At 44.3% G+C, this 19,658-nt stretch overlaps 1 protein-coding gene across 1 annotated transcript in view; it reads left to right on the top strand.

Annotated features, from left to right (window-relative positions):
* Window positions 1-918: 918 nt before the first annotated feature.
* The window catches only part of FGF18 (fibroblast growth factor 18), a 111,416-nt gene continuing 92,676 nt past the window's right edge, over window positions 919-19,658 (top strand). The window contains exons 1-2 of the mRNA XM_073358177.1: window positions 919-1,221; window positions 1,443-1,479. Of these exons, the coding sequence (XP_073214278.1) occupies window positions 1,190-1,221; window positions 1,443-1,479 (69 nt within the window). The 5' untranslated portion in view covers window positions 919-1,189. The remainder of the gene's footprint in view (window positions 1,222-1,442; window positions 1,480-19,658) is intronic.

Raw genomic sequence — 19,658 nt, forward strand, 5'->3', positions numbered from 1 at the left:
TTTGCTGTAGGAACCTGCCCTCGGGCTTTGATGTCACGGCTCTGGATCGAGAAGGACCAGCGGCTAAGCTGCCTCCACCAGATAGTTTTGTGGAGAGCTCTGGGCTCTTCTAGCTGAAGGGGACTTTTCGGAGCCAAGCGCTCGGCACTTGCCCTTACTGCATAATAAGCGAGGAGCTTCCTTCCCGTGTCTGCTTAGCCGGGTACTGTTTTGGGGGTAGGTGTGTCTGGTTCCCACCCATCGATCGAGAAGGAACCCTTAAAAATACACCGGGACTGCCCCTGCTCGCCTGCGGATCGGGGACTCCTGCCCTGGCTCATCGCCTCTCTGAACTGCGGAGGGGGTGGGGTGGGGGGGTCAATTGTATTTATCTTGATCGCTCAGCAAGTGGAGAGATTGCTTTTTCCTGCTGCACTGATTGGAAACACCACTGGTCGATGCTCTCCCTAGGTGGTGATGCTGAGGGAAGGAGAAAGGGAGAGCAGGAAACATGAGCCTGCAAGAGAAGAGAGATCAGGGCTGAAGCCTTTGCTCCAGCATTGTGTGTGCGCTTTCCCCCGGCAGACGGACTATTAGCTGCGCGGGTGCACATGAGAGCAAAGATCCATCCTTCCCCCCCTTCTCTGACCTCTCGAGGAACCTATCCGGCGGTGGAGGAGACCTGTGGGCTACACCCTGCCATGCTCCCCCTGAAATAACCTCCCAGGCACCGAGGGATTCATCCGAAGGAAGGGGATCAGAGGGCAAACGCCAGCCCTCATAACCTCGAGCAAATACTAGCGCTGCGGCTGCTGCTGTTGCGCCTCTATCTAGGGGAGCTGAATCCAGGAAAAGGCTTTATCCGCCTCGCAGGGCTGGGTCCTTAGCACAGCGGGGGAGGCAAGGGGGGGGTTTATTTGCTGATGATCGGAAGTTACTGACAATAAGCACCTTCATCTCTCCAAAGGCGGAGAGAGGAGGAGGAGGAGGAGGAGAGACGGGGGAAGAGGGGAGCTGATGCCTAAGAGAGCCACTCGGAGGAGGCAGACCAGGCAGTGTCTCAACTTCTCATCTTTGTTTATCAGCGCGAAGCGAGATCGCTGGAAATCTGCGGGGGTTTATAACTGGATCATTCCCATGTCAAGGCTGCGGCTGGGGATTTTGCTCCGTTAACTTGAAGCCACTGGCCTCCCCCACTCCTCACTCAGCGATGTATTCACTGCTCTCAGCCTGCACTTGCTTGTAAGGATTATGACATTTAAAAAAAAATTGGGGTGGTGGTGGGGAAACTTTCATCTTTTAAGGCTCCGGTTGCATTTTCCTTGCAATCAGGTGTCACTGAGACCCGAGCCTTTCCTAACCAAAGCATCTATCTGTGTTATTAACAATAATAATACTCATAATAATAATAGCCATTTCACGGCATCATCTGATCTTTTGTTGCTTTTTTTTCTCCTCTCCAGATGTTTACATTCCCTGCTGCTGTGCTTTCAGGTACAGGTATGTGTCCTTTCTGTCTTCTCTCCCTTTGGGTTGGAAAAAGAAACAAAGGAGGTGTGTTGACCTCTGAGTGTCAGGCAGTTTTGCAAAGGGGTTTCACCCCCCACCCCTAGTTTTATAGTTTGATTAAAATGATCACCACGCCAGATAGTGGAGTGTCACTTGCTCTGGAAACCAGCTGCACCTCTGGCTAAGCCTCATTTCAGTGACTACTTCTGGCAATCCACTGTACGAACAAATGATCTTTAATTTCTCTTACCTCCTCCCTTCCCTCCCCTTTTCAAATGGCCACAGCTCGTTTGTGGATGCCAGTAGCCTACATTAAAAGGATTCTCTGGAGTGCACTAGCCTGGCTAATGATGTGAGCGGAGTGTTGGACTCCACTGGTTGCAAAATGTGGATGGATGCATGTGTAGTGGAATAGTAGGCGCTAGATCTCTCGTTAGGTCTCCTTTCCCTAGGGAACTTACACGAAGTGATACTGGAAAAAAAACACAAGTGTCCTTTGCCAGAAAAAGGAGGCTTCTTGCTCGCCCATCTCCCCCCCCCCCCCGCCAATTATTCAGTAGAAAGCCACCCAAGCAAGATGCTGCCTTCGAGCTGCAGAAGTGAAACAATTAGAAAATCACTGGGAGCGAGACTTCTGCTGTCTCGTGAAATTGACAGACAGGCGGGATAGAGATCGGGGGGAGGAGCGGGGGAGTTTGAAATTCGGGGTGGAGTGAGTCGAATCACATTTTCCACGACAACAAAAATACGGTTTAAAAACGATGTGGTTTGCTAGGACATAGTTTTCGCTGGTGTAAATGCAACACGTGCGTCTGGAGAGGACACACCCGCGATCTTGAGTGTTTCAGAGTTGGCAAAGCAGGTGCTCCAGTTCTGGGAGCCCTTCCGTCTTGCCCTGCCCTGCTAGTGTGACCTGGGCTGGGTTCCCACTCGTATTCTGAGGCGCTGCCGTGTAAACCGGTGGCGGTCCCAGTCGTTCCGCACCCCTTGGGTCAATGCCCATGCACGAGGGCCAGGAATGCACCTGTTCTTCCAGGGTTCTCTGGCAGTTTTTGAGGTGGGGAGGAACGGATCCTCTGCAAACTGATTAAAGTGTCTGACATACGACCAGTGCCTGGGGCCAAATTGAAAAAAATGTCATATTCCCCACCCCCCGCCTCCCGCAAAATTGCAGCTAGATTATAAAAACAAAATAACTCCTTATTTCATCAGAGCAGCCTCCTAATCAAGAGAGGGGATCTACAGCTGTAAACTACTTTGTGGTTGGAAGGCGTTTGCTGTATTTCTCCAGTTCATTCCCCCCCGCAACAGGCTGGGCAGGCAGGGCAATCAGCGATTGCACCTTTCGCACTAAGACATTTTTGAAATTGTGTGGTAACTGAAGTTAATCAACTCTTCATTCCCCTCCCCCCCCAGCCCCCTTGTTGCTTTTAGTGAATCAGAAGAAGTTTGGCTCACTGCCTGGAAAGCACTTGCTAAAATCTGATCTCTTACTTCAACAGCCTTAAAACTTGGGAAGTTATTGGCATTTATACAGTTGGAGCTTGCAGGCTTCCAGAGCAATAAAATAATGAAGCAAAAAAAGAGAAAGTTCTGTACTCTCTTACTATTAGAACCATACTTTTTAGATTTAGTGCTGATTTTGCAGCATTTTGCAAGAAGATCTGACACTAGGATTTACTCTGAGGTATCTTCTTCTACCACTTTTCTATGGTGGTGAATCAAACTGGTTGTTATAACAAGAGGCACACTATTATGGCTAGTAGTGTGGGAAGCCAGAACGTTAGATTAGTCATACTAAAGGGCCTGAAAGAGAGTGTTTACAATATTAATGGTAGATAAAAAGATGCGAATGCAGTGAGTTTTTATTGCCTATTTTGTTACACTTTCTCTCTAGATTTATTCATGCGATTACATGTTTAGAGCCTGAATGGGAAAGAGGGATTATAGGATTTATTTTCTAATGATCGGTTTGGGTAAGAGTTAACCTTTGGTGAACTAGAGTAAATTAATGCATCTGTTATGCTTAATATTTGTTTTGCTTAAAAAGCTGTGTGTTGGGAGACTTTAGGAATGTCCCAAATGAATTATATTCCAAGACCTACTTTCACCATCCTATATAAATTAAGATCAGTGAGTTGACCTACATATTAATGATAAGAATTATGATCCATGGTTCCTGAATATTACCTGGTGGCTTAGCAGTCAGTGGTTACAGAAATTTTAGCACCTGCTAGAATGTGGTTTTTACTTTTCTACTGAACTAGTACTTAAACAGTGCAGCATATCAAAATAAGATATTGGCCTGCTAAACCCAGGGTTGTGAGTTCAATCCTTGAGGGGGCCATTTAGGGATGTGGGACAAAAATGGGAGATTGGTCCTGCTTTGAGCAGGGGATTGGACTAGATGACCTCCTGAGGTCCCTTCCAACCCTAATATTGTATGTATGTATGTAAGCCAGATGAGATTTTTGCTCCATGCCTAAAATCCTCCCTCTTCAGTAAATTTCTAGACAATAAAAGCAGATTACAATTCACCATAACTATCTATAAATTACTAGCAGTGGGAAATTAGGCTCAATTTTTTGGACTGTCATATCAATGTGCCATTGCTAGTTAGTTTAGCTTCATATTGTGTGGTGTCTGAAATGGGTTTCCAGTGTTTTAGAAGAGTTGGGGATCAGTAAATAGAGGAATTAAGGGAGTTAAGATAACTCAGTAGTTTTCAGGAGCAGGTGGAATTTATCCTGAACCCTGAAAGAAAACACTGTGGACAAAGATCTATCTTTCTTCATAGTTAGCTTGCTAAGACTAGAAGGATTTCTCAAGTGAAGGTATGTGTACATGATACCAATGTTTAACAGGGACATCCTAGGTCAGCATGTGTCACTTTCAACATAAATACCTTTGGGCAAGTTAGAAAAGTACCCCACTGGCAGCAACCTATTGGTAATAGAGCTGGGTCTTAAGCACAAATGAGCCCTTTGGGACCCATGATTTTGGGGACTATATGGAGATGAGCAATTTGAGCAAACCAACCATCCCTCTCCTCCAGCAGGCTGGAAAGAAGGCAGCTCACTGTCCATCCTCTTCCCCTTTTTTTGGTGGCGAGTTCATCTGGTTTCCTTCTCTAGCTTCTTGGGACCATCCGTCCTTTGCTTGGGGCCATTCAAATCCAAAATCCAGCCTTACATAGTACACATAAAGAAAAGGAGTACTTGTGGCACCTTAGAGGCTAACAAATCTATTTGAGCATAAGCTTTCGTGAGCTACAGCTCACTTCATCGGATGCATTCAGTGGAAAATACAGTGGGGAGATTTATATACATAGAGAACATGAAACAATGAGTGTTACCATATACACTGTTTCATGTTCTCTATGTATATAAATCTCCCCACTGTATTTTCCACTGAATGCATCCGATGAAGTGAGCTGAAGCTCACGAAAGCTTATGCTCAGATAAATGTGTTAGTCTCTAAGGTGCCACAAGTACTCCTTTTCTTTTTGCGAATACAGACTAACACGGCTGCTACTCTGAAAATAGTACACATAGTAGATGCCTTCATAAATACAGAAGATAGGTATTATTTATCCATGGTATTTATAAGGAATCTATCTCCATGATATCTAAGATCTATGTGTATCAGTTATGTTGAGCATTCAGCATCTCCTCAGTTTACTTCCTCCCTGTCTCTCTCTATTTCCAGGAACAGTCTGAGTTGGCTAGGCTCTTCACTTTTGTGACCTTGTAGATTAGGACCAAGGCTTTGAATAGAGTCTGGAAGTGAATGGGGAGTCCGTGGAGCACATGGAGCAAGGTGGCTGGCTATATTTGGGCACATTGTTTAAGAGGAAAGCTGCTGCATGCTACATGAGTTGTAACTGCTGTTTCTCCTAAAGCTGTTCTTGTGGGCACAGTTTTTGTCTGGGTTGTTGTAAAGTGAGACATAGAAAAGTGTTGTTTCCACACGTTCATGGGCCAGATCCTGCAGCCTGGCTGAGCTGAGCACAGCAGACTTTGGAGGCATGGGTCTGCCAGCATGGTGTGTAGATTAGTTTTGCAATTCCCCATTCCTGTGGTGGCTGGGTGTGGGGCTGGTCCCCAGGCATAATTTAGAGCAGGCTGCACTTACTTGTTCTGGCTACCCAAGAGGCAGGAACTGCTGTGATTGATCTGCATAGGGTCATACTTTTTCTCTTGGCCATGCCCCCTATGCCAGGACCAGGATATGTGTTCTACAGGAGCCTTTACCCAGGCTTTAGGACACCAGAGGGTCACTCTTGCACTGCATGTTCCGACTGAAGCTAGATATACTAGCTCTGTGGCTAGAATCTGCTGCCACATCACATTAAGGGATCTAAACCATTGTGCTTGTTTTTGTCATGGATACTGATGATGATTGTCCTTTATGGATGTATGAAGAAGCACATGTATAAACTAGGCCAACCTCACCCAATGCTTCAGCAAGTATCTCTCCTTGCCTATATCCCCCCACCTATCCCTTCTTTCCCAACCTGTGCAAACAGACACCCAGCCCTTTCCTTCTTCTCATCCTCCTGCTACTGATTGCACGCACAGCTTCTACCTTAAGAGCCGGCCCTGCAGGTTGGTGAGTGATGCCAGAGACAGGTGGGTAGAGCTCTTGGGACTCAGCCACAGACTTCAAAACAGCCACTAAAATCAGCCTGGGTTTATGGGTCCAGTGTCCCTCCATTCCCCAGAACAAAGCACTACATGCTTTTGGAGAGGTGAGGTTACCGCTTCCCATTAATGTGTAGCAGTAGTTTCTGGAGGTGTCTGTGTTATTGGACCTTAAAATGATCACTCAGCATGGACAGTGGCAGTAGCGTGGTCACTTACACTCTTTGGTTCTCATGTGCTGGTGCAATGTCCCTGTACTTGCCTCTGCCTCTAGCCTCACAGGTGCTCTCTGAAATGAGAGTAAAACACACAGATAAAACATCTGTTTTCAGATTAGATGTCATAAACCTCCTTCCCCCCGGTTCCCTTTTCCTCCACAGTGGGACTGTGATTGTGCTTTTACTCCAGCTCAGCTCCTCCTACCCTTGTACGGATGCACAAGAGAGAGTTGATAAAAGTGGCAGCTTGAGAGACCAGAGAGAACAAAGGGTGTGTTTGGGAAACTTGGGATCCTCATTCAAGTCATCGGTCTGGGTTCAACCCCACGCTGGGGAGTTTTCTATTTCCATTCTGCAGTTATGCTTTCTTCTTATACTTCCCTACCCCTAAGGGAAAGATCTTACTGACTGCCAGGGGTTTTGTGATCTGCTGAGCCATTCCACCTGTCTACAGATAATGACATTGTGATTCCACCTCTCTCAATCCACATAGTCCTTGGGGCTCATGATTTTATGGACAAACAGGGAATAGGCTGCCTGTATGAAAACGTGCCATGGTCATTTGGAATTAGGGAGGTCATAAATAAGCCATTGCTGCTTGACCAATGACATCGGTCTAATTACCTTGTGCTCTGACATAGTTGTTCATTCTACTAGTGGAGGGGAGTAGGATGTGAAACTGAAATCAACATTCCTTGAATTAAGATACCTATGACATCACTTGTGTACAGATAGGGAAACAGACTTTAAAAAGGACTTGTAACTGATTTGAGCAGCAGACTTATCCAGACTCGTAGGTCTTCCTGAGAAGTGTGGAATGGTATTTGTCCTCCGACACCTGTATCCACTTACCACTATGCAAAAAGGAGTAATGAAAGCCTCCTTCTCAGTGTCTTTTTTGGATGAAGAGGCTTCCAACTCACTCTTCAGTCTCCTTTCCCCCTTCTCTTGCAGGAGCTTCTGCACTTGCAGGTTTCCAGTTCTGACCAAAGGCTCAAAAGTTGACGTGTTATGTGGCTAATGTGATCTCAAATGTATGTGACACAGCAATGTTTTCACAGCTCCCAGGGGGCCAGTGCACCATCTACTTTCACTTTCTGATTCAAAATGAATCATATTTTTCTTTGTACATTTAAGATGTTGGGGTAAAAACTGGTCCAAACAAGGCACAAAGTATGTTCAGCACCGACACCTCATTTTCTTGCAAAAAAATTAGTTGCCACACAAATTCTTGTTCCAGGCTTCTTGAAAGAAACACGCATTTACATTATTTCAGGATTTTGGTTATTTTCAATATTGCAAGTACTGACACTGCCGTACGGCTCTGGCCAGAAAAGCAGAACTGCTGCTGTGCTCATGCTTGAATTCTTGAAGGATCTGCTATGCATTGTGGTTATTGTTTATCATTATTTTCAAGTGTCCAGAAGTGTGTTAGGTGCCTCAGAAACAAGGAAAGACCCAGCCCTGCCCTGAGCTTGCAGTTGAAATTGGGTGAGACAGAATAAGGGTGAAATTCATCCCATGCAGGGTCAGGCACAAAGTCTGTGTACCAAGTGATGCATAGGCCTTGCAATGGCCATCTGCACAGTGGTGCATATCACCCTGATAGAAAAGGGGGAAGGAGAAGAAAGAGAAGCGTTACAATAATACCATCTTGATGGTTCAGTTGAATGATTGTTTTTGCCTTCACCTCTCACAGGTGACTTGGGCAAAGTGAGGTGTTAGAAGTCATTTAAATGAGGGACAGAGGTACTTTATTGAACAAGTGTGAGGTGGGTGTTCTGTTCATAAGAGTAGCATAGAAGAATGGACAGGGATAAGAACAAATAAAAAAGGGGGGTATCCAGGCTGGCACCCTTGGTGGAATGGAGGGAGGCTGGCACCCTTGGTGGAATGACAGCCTACTGCAAGTCCAGTCTTAATTTACTCAGAAGCTGCCTCACATACTGTGGAACAAGCTAAGAATGTGCTTCCCACATAATGTCTGACGTGTGAATGTGAACATCCTGGAACAGCCTCTTCTTGCCAAGATTTCACTAAAACTGCACTGGAAGTATTTGGAAAGGATGCAGAGTCAGGCAGGGGGGTGGTCAGACAGATCATAAGACAGTATGTCACTGGGGGTTCCCTTGCAGGCACAGGTAAATAACATTAAAGAGCTAACCCAATATGTAAAGTATAAACAATGTAAATTTCTCGTGATGTTTCCCTCAGACCTCTCCTCAGTGGTTTGTTTAATTGTACGATGAGATAGATGGCTAAAGCACAACTTAATAGTTACCGCAGAACCCCACCAATTAGTGCTAATGACCAGAAGACCCATTGCTAATTACTAAAGTTTGCATATTAATAAGTAACTGTGTTTATGGAGAGTGGGGAAACAACATGAAAATCGACGATACTGTGTCACTATAATTGCTTATTCATGTTGTGACAGGAGCATTTGGTTTTAATTATGATAATTCTTCCTGCTACCCTAAAAATGTACTGTAGTGAAGATTGTAAAAGTAATGGCATTTCAATAACATGAGACCACATTACACCATTGTCTATTAAATCTTTGCTGGTAAAACTGCCATCATCTGGGTGGTGAATCCTGCCCATATGCTCAGGGTTTAGCTGATCGCCATATTTGGGGTCGGGAAGGAATTTTCCTCCAGGGCAGATTGGAAGAGGCCCTGGAGGTTTTTCGCCTTCCTCTGTAGCGTGGGGCATGGGTCACTTGCTGGAGGATTCTTTGCTTCTTGAAGTCTTTAAACCATGATTTGAGGACTTCAATAGCTCAGACATAGGTGAGAGGTTTTTCGCAGGAGTGGGTGGGTGAGATTCTGTGGCCTGCATTGTGCAGGAGGTCGGACTAGATGATCATAATGGTCCCTTCTGACCTTAGTATCTATGAATCATGGTGGCAGTAGTGGTGGTTTTTGGGAGGCCTGTGAGGCACAAAAAGGACCAAATTTGCAGACTGACAACATAAGATTGAGCCAGGCTGTGATCTAAAATGTTTTGTTTTCAAGGAACAGTTGATGTTGTAAAGCTTCCATCCTTACTGTAGCATCGCAGTGTGGCCTTTTCTGTCTTCTGGAGTGTAATTTTGGCATGTGAGCAAAAGAGATGGACATTCCTATCAGCACGGGGGGTCTGAAGCTAGTGGACAGACTCCCAGGGAGTTGAAAGTCATTTCAGGCGCTACACCTGCTCCTTATCCCCTCTGCACATTTTTGTTGATTTACAATCACATTTTCTTGTCTTTTTTTTTAAATTGCTTTTTCTTCTCCCATGTTCCTGCCTGAAAGACCCACAGAAGCAACAAGGAAATTGATTATACAAGGGAAACACTGAAGCTGACTATATACAACTCGTGGTCAAATGCACAATGTAAACAAACCGGGCCCCTTCCCCCCAAGAAAAAACATTGTTTTGCTCTCATCTTTTCCAGCGATAGGAACCATCCATGTTACTTCCAGGAATAATAGATTTAAACATGTTCACATAGTAGTGTGATTTTTAAGTTGATGTTGTCCCTTTAAAACATAGGCTACTGCGTGCTACATGTGTCAAGATAAATACACACATCAAGAGCTTCTGATATGATCACTCCAAACTGTCTATTTGATTGGGCAAACATCCATGTAAATTACTGTAGGCATGGTACTCACATGTGAAAAGTTACTCACATGCATGTGTTTGTAGGATTGGAGCCTTTGGGCATAAAGTAGTGACAGAGGATGTGGAAAAAGCTAATGTACTCAATGCTTTTTTTGCCTCTGTCTTCACTAACAAGGTCAGCTCCCAGACTGCTGCGCTGGGCATCACAAAATGGGGAAGAGATGGCCAGCCCTCTGTGGAGATAGAGGTGGTTAGGGACTATTTAGAAAAGCTGGACGTGCACAAGTCCATGGGGCCGGACGAGTTGCATCCGAGAGTGCTGAAGGAATTGGCGGCTGTGATTGCAGAGCCATTGGCCATTATCTTTGAAAACTCGTGGCGAACCGGGGAAGTCCCGGGTGACTGGAAAAAGGCTAATGTAGTGCCAATCTTTAAAAAAGGGAAGAAGGAGGATCCTGGGAACTACAGGCCAGTCAGCCTCACCTCATTCCCTGGAAAAATCATGGAGCAGGTCCTCAAAGAATCAATCCTGAAGCACTTGCATGAGAGGAAAGTGATCAGGAACAGCCAGCATGAATTCACCAAGGGAAGGTCATGCCTGACTAATCTAATCGCCTTTTATGATGGGATTACTGGTTCTGTGGATGAAGGGAAAGCAGTGGATGTATTGTTTCTTGACTTTAGCAAAGCTTTTGACACGGTCTCCCACAGTATTCTTGTCAGCAAGTTAAGGAAGTATGGGCTGGATGAATGCACTATAAGGTGGGTAGAAAGCTGGCTAGATTGTCGGGCTCAACGGGTAGTGATCAATGGCTCCATGTCTCGTTGGCAGCCGGTATCAAGTGGAGTGCTCCAAGGGTCGGTCCTGGGGCCGGTTTTGTTCAATATCTTCATAAATGATCTGGAGGATGGTGTGGATTGCACTCTCAGCAAATTTGCGGATGATACTAAACTGGGAGGAGTGGTAGATACGCTGGAGGGGAGGGATAGGATACAGAAGGACCTAGACAAATTGGAGGATTGGGCCAAAAGAAATCTGATGAGGTTCAATAAGGATAAGTGCAGGGTCCTGCACTTAGGATGGAAGAATCCAATGCACCGCTACAGACTAGGGACCGAATGGCTAGGCAGCAGTTCTGTGGAAAAGGACCTAGGGGTGACAGTGGACGAGAAGCTGGATATGAGTCAGCAGTGTGCCCTTGTTGCCAAGAAGGCCAATGGCATTTTGGGATGTATAAGTAGGGGCATAGCGAGCAGATCGAGGGACGTGATCGTTCCCCTCTATTCAACATTGGTGAGGCCTCATCTGGAGTACTGTGTCCAGTTTTGGGCCCCACACTACAAGAAGGATGTGAATAAATTGGAGAGAGTCCAGCGAAGGGCAACAAAAATGATTAGGGGTCTAGAACACATGAGTTATGAGGAGAGGCTGAGGGAGCTGGGATTGTTTAGCCTGCAGAAGAGAAGAATGAGGGGGGATTTGATAGCTGCTTTCAACTACCTGAAAGGGGGTTCCAAAGAGGATGGCTCTAGACTGTTCTCAATGGTAGCAGATGACAGAACGAGGAGTAATGGTCTCAAGTTGCAGTGGGGGAGGTTTAGATTGGATATTAGGAAAATCTTTTTCACTAAGAGGGTGGTGAAACACTGGAATGCGTTACCTAGGGAGGTGGTAGAATCTCCTTCCTTAGAGGTTTTTAAGGTCAGGCTTGACAAAGCCCTGGCTGGGATGATTTAACTGGGAATTGGTCCTGCTTTGAGCAGGGGGTTGGACTAGATGACCTTCAGGGGTCCCTTCCAACCCTGATATTCTATGATTCTATGATTCTAAGTATGGTTCAACTTTGACTGTGAAAATGGCACTTATCAGATCTGCTCTAGGCATGTGTTCACAGTTGTAACTGCTTCAGTTTATTTAAAAACTTATAAAACTTGTTTATACAATCTTATTTTTGTCACAGCTTTTTGCTCTTGCTAGCTCTGTCGAACTAACATGACTATACAATAGCAAGCTGCATTCTAGTTCATCCCCTCTGACCAGCAGAATCGTGTAATATGGTATAATTGGTTAGGGTGAAGGGAATGGGACAAGTGTCACGGAGAGCATAATTTGCCTGGAAGAACCTTTCTACTGGTTATAATGCTCAAGAGGGAAAGAACCCAGCTCAACTGTGTGATTCCTGGTAGAGTTTGCAAGGTTAACAATTAGTCAAAAAGAATAAAAACATTTTTGCTTGTAAATTGAGCACACTGGACACTGAACTCATTGACAGAGGACAAACAGAAACCACTGGTGCTCTTTTTACTGTGTCCCTGCTGAGACTAGAAGCTTGCTTAAGGTCTGATTCTGGCTTTTCAAGCAGAACTCCCCCTGAAGTCACTAGGAATTTGCAATGCTGATCAGTAGCAATAGCAGGCCTTTTTTCTTTTCTCCTGTGTTGGATTTTATATCATTGATTGATCACACAGAGCGCTGTAACACCATGTCCAGCCAGAACGTATGCAGGTCTGGGACTGACTCAGTCTACCTGGTATCACTTAATATATATACTGAGGATTAGGCATCCAAAGAAATGACTGGAAAAAAGACAGACTAAGGCTGCCAAAGTACTTTCCTATTGGCATTCAGTGGCCTTGCTATAGCATGAAGAGGGAAATAAAGGAGACCAGTGAGAGGAAAGACTAGACTTACTGTCATGGTCTGCATCTTTTCCTTTGTAATAGTTCCTTCCAGAGATCAGAGTCTGCACTGCGTGGGAGCAGACATGCCAATCATCCTGGTTTGGGAAGGGGAGGTTCACAATTTTGTGGACTCCTGGAGCCATCCCACTCGCTTGCCTTCGCTGCTGTCATTTCTCCCACTTGGCATGCTGCTGTTGATGCCTGAGAGCAGAACTCTGCTGGCACACAGAACAGGTAGGCATCTAACTGCTTGATTTGCCCATGCAAACTGGAATTGAAACTCAAATAAAAAAATTATGCAGCAGATATAGTCAAGTTAGAAAAAGCATCTCCTCAATAGATGTAGTAATACTCTTTAGCGTACTTGGTAATATGCCTTGTTTATTATGGAGATTTTATCATCATCAGATGCAAAGTTCCATTCTTTTCAATGGAAGATGTGTTGCTGTGACACCAGTATACTAGGAAATGCATTGTATTCCTTTAGTACATTAGCCACAGAGTCATTAGAGTTGTTACCAAGTCTCGCAACATCCTAGAAAAGAAGGCTACAGCTATGTTCTGTGCAGATTTTGCCCAGTGTCTTTAAAGCTCATTCTTGTAATTTAGTGAAAACCCTTCAGAGCATGATGGTGATCTTTGTGAATAGTTACACAGGCAAACTTTCCTTAGTGAGCGGATATGAATTTCAAAGTTAAGGAAAGGAGATTTTAGGCTGAGTCTTGTGAAAATCTTCTGAGCGGTGGAATGTATTAGGTTGTGGAGGAGTCTCATTGTGCAGGACACATTTAAAACTGCACTGGACAAAGCAAAGCACAATAAAATACGCTGTAGGGAACAATCCTGCTTTGGAAGGGGAACAGAGCAGATGGTCTAATAGGTCTTCCTCATCTCCATGAATGTTGTCCAACAATTTCTAGGAAAAGAGAGTCCAACTGCCAATCTTTCTCAGGAATCATTGACTCAGACATTAGAGACAAGAGAGGCCAGTTTCTTTGCTAAATATACTGTGACAAATTTTCAGAAAGTTGAGGCTCGCTTGAAAGTGCAACAAATGAGTGTCTACCTGCAGATATACGAGCAGAACCCACTGCAGGATGCACAAAGGACCAGATTGTATCTGGAGAGGTGCACCCAGGGAGGTGAGCACAGTCCTGACCAGAAGCCAGACACAGTCCCAGTCTTTGCACTGTGGGGTACATAGAGTGTTCCAGGCTAGTGTTGATAGTGTCACTATCCTCTCAGAAGGAGGCAGTTGGGCTATGGCCCATTTCCCTCTATCCCAGCTAATGCCCACTGCAAAGGTGCATGTCTGCTGCTTTCAAAGCGGGTAACAGCAGCTGTGCCCCCCACCCCCCATCAGGAACTCTGCTGGGACTCTGACTGGGGCAGTGCTGCTCCATGCAAACCCCTACTAAGGGCTGTGGCTTAAAGGGATTGTTGATCTCAGACAGGGCAATTTGGGAGGCAGTGCTTTCTTATGGTTATGTCTTATGACTTGCTCTCTGACTTTAATTAAGTCATTTAAAAGCCTATTCTGGGAGGAGATGAGCCTGCTGTACTCCCACTGAAATCAATGATCAATGATTTCAGTGGGAGTTGAAGGGGCTCAGCACATGTCAAGTTTGGGTCACTTCACCTCTCTGTGCCTCAGTTTCCTGATATGTAAAGGGACCTGGCTTTATACACATATATAGCATTACTGTGAGGCTCATTATGTCCAGGAACATGTGTATCTAGTTGTCATCCAGGGGAAACCTCCAACCCACTTCTTGAACATTGCTTTTTTGTTTTGTGGTGAAATGCACTCTATAGAAACATCAGATTACAGGGGCAATCAAACCAAAAACTGCGCCCAGTGCCAATGACAGGATGAGAAGCAGCTGAAGAAAAACGTGCTTAAAAATGAACATCAGGAAGTACTTTACCACAACAAAAATCATCTCTGCATGGAATGGGCTACTGGGGACTGTTGATAAGACCGAGATGCAAGGGTCATTCAATAAACAATTAGATGACATCATAGAGAGGAAGCAGCATTTAAAATGAAAAGGATCCTAATGTGCTAAATGATTCTTCAGATCACCACGTTATAATAAAAGGGATACTGAGATTAACTAATGCTAAATCTCTGTGGAATTCCAGTGGAATTGCATAAAGCAGCTATAGAAATACCAGAACGAAGGAATTAATAATGGTTTGCACTTCCTACATGGCATCACCATCATTGCTTATTCCTCCGAGCTCTCTTCCTTCTATTGTAAATCTCAACTGTCTTCTCCTCTTCCCCAAACCCCATTGTTAGCTTCGTTCTTCAGATTAGTTTGTTAGTGTTTCCAGTGTCCTTTGGAATATCCTGTACACTTCTTAGGCAAAATCCTAAATCCTTCTTAGTCCTGCTCTGAGTGGGGGATTGGATTAGATGTCCTCCTGAGGTCTCTTCCAACCCTAATATTCTGTGATTCTATGAAAGACAGATTTACATTAAAACATGGGGAGGAATTAAGGAATTATTAGGTAGAAAGAAATGTATGGGTACATGCATGCTGGATGGCCTGAAGGAGTGATAATGGGATATAGAAGAGGGTTTCCAATAGCATGCTGTTGGGTGCCAACCTGCATGGATTGGTGAAGTGATAGAAGAATCTTTCACCACCAGCCTGTCGATCTGAATCCTGCCCAGGTTGGTAGTGACCTCCTGATGGCTAGTTGGTGGTTTATGTGAGATGAACTGCACATGGGGAAGAGGTTTCTCAGCATATTTCCTATTCAGCAGGTGTGATAAAAACACGAATCCCTAATTGTTGGCATGGATTGTTTCGCTTTCCCTGCCTGGATGAATGTAACATCAGACTTTTGGGGTGAATACTTGCATTTATGAGTTCAAAACTCAGTTTACATTATCTGATCTTCACTTAAAATGTGTTGTTGCCATGAGCATAGGAGCTTGTGAAGTTGTTTGTAGAATATTAGCTGAAAGTAAAAATGAAAGGGGTAAAGAAAACACCCAGTGAAAAATAATTCCATTTTTTATTTGAGTTAATATTCACAGACTTCGTGTTGAGTTATTTGTCTAGCTGTAAGTGTTATATTTTCATCTGTACAGCTGCTTGGTATGTTGTTTATTGCTCCATCTATGATAGGTATGCACATAAACCTTTCAGTAATATGTTAACCCTGATACTAGTTGGGCTAGCACAATTTTAAAAAAATTGCTCCACAGTGAGACGTGAAACGAAAGAGATAGCAAACCCTTTTCAAATGTATATTCAAATCATGCTCCCAATTCTGCTCTAGATACATCAGTGGAAATCTGATAGCAAATGGTGTTCCTCCACATTTACACCAGCGTAACTGAAAGCAGAAATCAACCCTTTAAACTGCATAGGAAAGGTCTTAAGGAGAAAGTACCGTATGGGTGGCTTTAGGCACTAAATGTGATGTTGTACTGTAAATTGCATGGTGCAATTTGGTATTGACTATCTGTAAAATAAATTATGATGTATGTAGTGCAAGCTTCTGACCCTGTGGTCGTGACCTTACGTTGATTGGCAAGACTTCCTACCAGCTGAGATCAGAATAGTAAACAGCCCCATAGCAATCAATATATAGATAAACCTGAAATTCTAATTGTTGGTGCCTTTGATAGGAATACAGTTTTAGGTTGCGTACACACAACATTTTATCCAAAAGAGCAGGCAGTTTTGTTATTAACTTATGTTGGAATGGTGTGTAAAATTCAGGACCTAATTTTCCATTGTGTTAGCACTAGTTTTTTGCCAGTAAAATTCCATTGAAATCACTGACAAAAAAGTGGTGTAATGCAGTGGAGAATGAGGCACTTAAATGTTATTATAATAATTGTAACCTCCTAAACAAATCACATATTTCAAATTTACAAAGAGCATAACAGGTGCAGGTCTAGCCAGTATCATGACACAACACTAATGGTATACTGGGATGTAAATCACAATCTCTAAAGTCTCCGCATTCAGAATTTCCAGTAGTTACACTGTCTATTTAGTGAGGCTGAAATAGCACTATCTCTGACCTGGAGTTCAAAATTTTTTTGCTGAACTGTAGCCCAAAATTACTGATTTTCAGTAGAGGGATGTCTTTATGGCCAGAGTTTCAAAGGTATTTTGGCACATAAAGATGCAGATAGGCGTATAGTGTGATATTCAAAGCACATTGAAATCAATGGGAGTTAGGCACTAACCTACTTTGCACTTTTGAAATTCCCACTAGGTGCCTAAATATCTTTGAAAATCTGGTCCCAAATGCCAGCCAGCTCTCTGAAGACCACAGTTTGGTAACCGCTGAGTTAGGTTCTGGTCTAAAGTCTCACTGTACCTCCTTGTATCATTACTTAACATGGATTGTATGTTATTATTAGTGCTTTTATTTGTGTTACATGAACGCCTCAACCGACACTCGGGTTCCTTTGTGCCAGGCACTGTACAAATACTTGGTAATGGACAATTTTTGCCACCAGCACCTTAACATCTAAATAGATAGGACAGGCAAAGGGTGGGAGGGGAAGTGGAGGCCCCAAGATTTGCCATCAGTTGCACAGCAGATGCGGAGCAGATCTAGGGACAGAGCTCAGGTCTCCTGATTCCCGGTCCAGTGCTCTATCCACTGGTCAGCACTGTCTGTCAAGCTATTCAGTGCAAGGACCTTGTCTTCTACATAAGGTTTATACCCCATATATACCCCATGGGGCTGTAGCAATAAGACTGTAAAAAAACAAACAGTTAACACTGAAACTCCACCACATAGGCAACCATCGGTGGAAACTAATGCAACAGAACATAACATGAGAAAATTTTAGGGTCTATACTGTCTGCCCATAAGAATATAGTTGTGCCGAATAACATATAAATATATACTACAAATACTTGTGGCCTTCAGGGATAAAGTGATTAGAATAACGTGTACTTAGGAGATGCAGTGTGTATAGGGAATTAAGAAGCTCAGAATAATGGAAGATCTATCTCCAGGTCAGCTCACAGCAGCTGGTTCAAAGCCAATTCAGAGCCATAAGCACCTGGTATTTTGAAACTAGACAAGTAAACAGAGGATGCCCTTTCTTTCCATGCTCTGCTTCTGCCTCAGTTGTTTACAGGTAGTGACAAACTGCCTACTCTTCTACATATCCCAACTTACTTGCAACCCAAGGCTCAGATTCTGGTTGGCCATGCAAGCGTACTCAGCACTGTGATGAGTCTGGTAGAAATTCCTTGGCAGATAGACTCCCTTCCCCTTGCAGTCCTAGTCCTTGTGCTCCCCCAGTGCAAGAGACAGGGAGAATATAGCACTGAGTAAAACCCTCCAAGGCTGTGGTCTTGCCCTCTTCTGCACTGGCCAGCACAGCAGGGCTGGTACAAATGGCAGGAGAGAGAGCTCATGTTGTCCCCGCTTAGCGTGCACTGAGCCAGCGTCCATGGAGGATATCTGGCTGAGTCACCCAGAAGTACACAGGTAACTCCTGGTGAGGTGATGTGCCTCCATCCCCACCTCCTCCAGCCTGCATAGCCCTGAATATTAGGTAGCAATGGTCAGTCTGCCACTGTTTTGCAAGTCATAAGCCTATGAAAAATGTTGACGGGGATAACCATGATGTGATTTTAAATTGGTCTAATGCTCTCCATTGTTTGTAACCCCTTCTCAGAGGCTTGAAAATAATGAGTTCCACTGGCAATCTGGTTTTTAATTAACTGGTGACTATGCAGGGAGGATGGTCAGAGATAAACAGTTGCTTTTGCATTTTTTGTTAGATTTACAGCTATTGAGTGACTTGTATTCCATAAATGAAAACTAGTTGTTTAGGATCCATTCCCTATCAGTTTTGTCAGTTAGACATTTGACAATTGAGCCTAATTTGCTTGAGTGTGGGGGACTGAATGGTCCAGGCAATTGGTAAAGGTCTATGGTGCCTTTAACGATCTGTCAGTTTCAATCAAGCCCAAGTTGGCAAGGACTGAAAGTTGTTACCATTTGATGGCTGTTTGGGGAGCACATGAAATGAGCACGCGAAATCAGTCCAGTTTCTAGTGGTTAAGTGCCAATGCCACAAAAAACACCATCACACCTTGCAGTCCTCTTGGCAGCTTCATCAGAGGCCAGAGACTGATGGGACAATAGAGACTGAAATCCTCTCTCATCCCCGAAGACTTCACCTCCAGGGCACGGTTTAGTTACGCTGACAATGTAGGGGAAGTTTCCACCACTACTGTGCCTATTCTGTGGACAGAGAACTGCAGTCTCCAGCCTGTGCCATGCCAGCACCTTTTCTGGCACTGAACCCCCCCCCCCCAAATCTTTAATCTTCTTGAGTGTGTCTCCTCTAATAGCTATGCTGTCTTGCCCAAAGTTGTCCCCTGAGCTTGTCGTCACGAAGCATTAGGTACGTGTTCCATCTAACTATTTCTTTTGAAATAAAGCATCATCTGAAGAATATCATGCTCTTTTCCCTATATAGAAGCTTCTGCTGAAGGTTTGACTTTGTTCCCTGCATCTGATAGGGAGTTCACTTGCCAAAAGACAATGACATCTCTTCAGCCATCCAGTTTTGCATTTGAATATCAAGTTTCTGATAATAGTGTATGAAGCTCTGTAGGACAGAACAAAGTTAATGATAGACATAATCAAATCTTGTGGTTCAGGGTGAAAGCTGATCTCTGGCTGGAGTCAACAAGGAATTTTCTCCACTGCCATCAGCCCTGCGCCATTGGCAGGTTTTTGCTTTCCTCTGGATCATCAGGTGTTGCGTATGTCAGGAAGCCAGATACTAGGCTTGAAGGACCTGATCCATTATGGTGTATCTGGCGTTCTTGTAGCAGGTATGCACAAGTCCTGAGCTTCCTGTACCTTTCTTAGCTGTTTCAAATCCGTATTGAGTTTATTTTCTAACTCCCACTGATGGTTTTTGGACTGTGTTGACCACATAGGAAAGGCATTAGAACTATTCTTTGCTTTACCTACTCAGCTTGTCTAGGGGCTGGGCTACATTTTC

Source organism: Lepidochelys kempii, chromosome 8 (assembly GCF_965140265.1).
Source record: "Lepidochelys kempii isolate rLepKem1 chromosome 8, rLepKem1.hap2, whole genome shotgun sequence".
Lineage (NCBI taxonomy): Eukaryota > Metazoa > Chordata > Testudines > Cheloniidae > Lepidochelys > Lepidochelys kempii.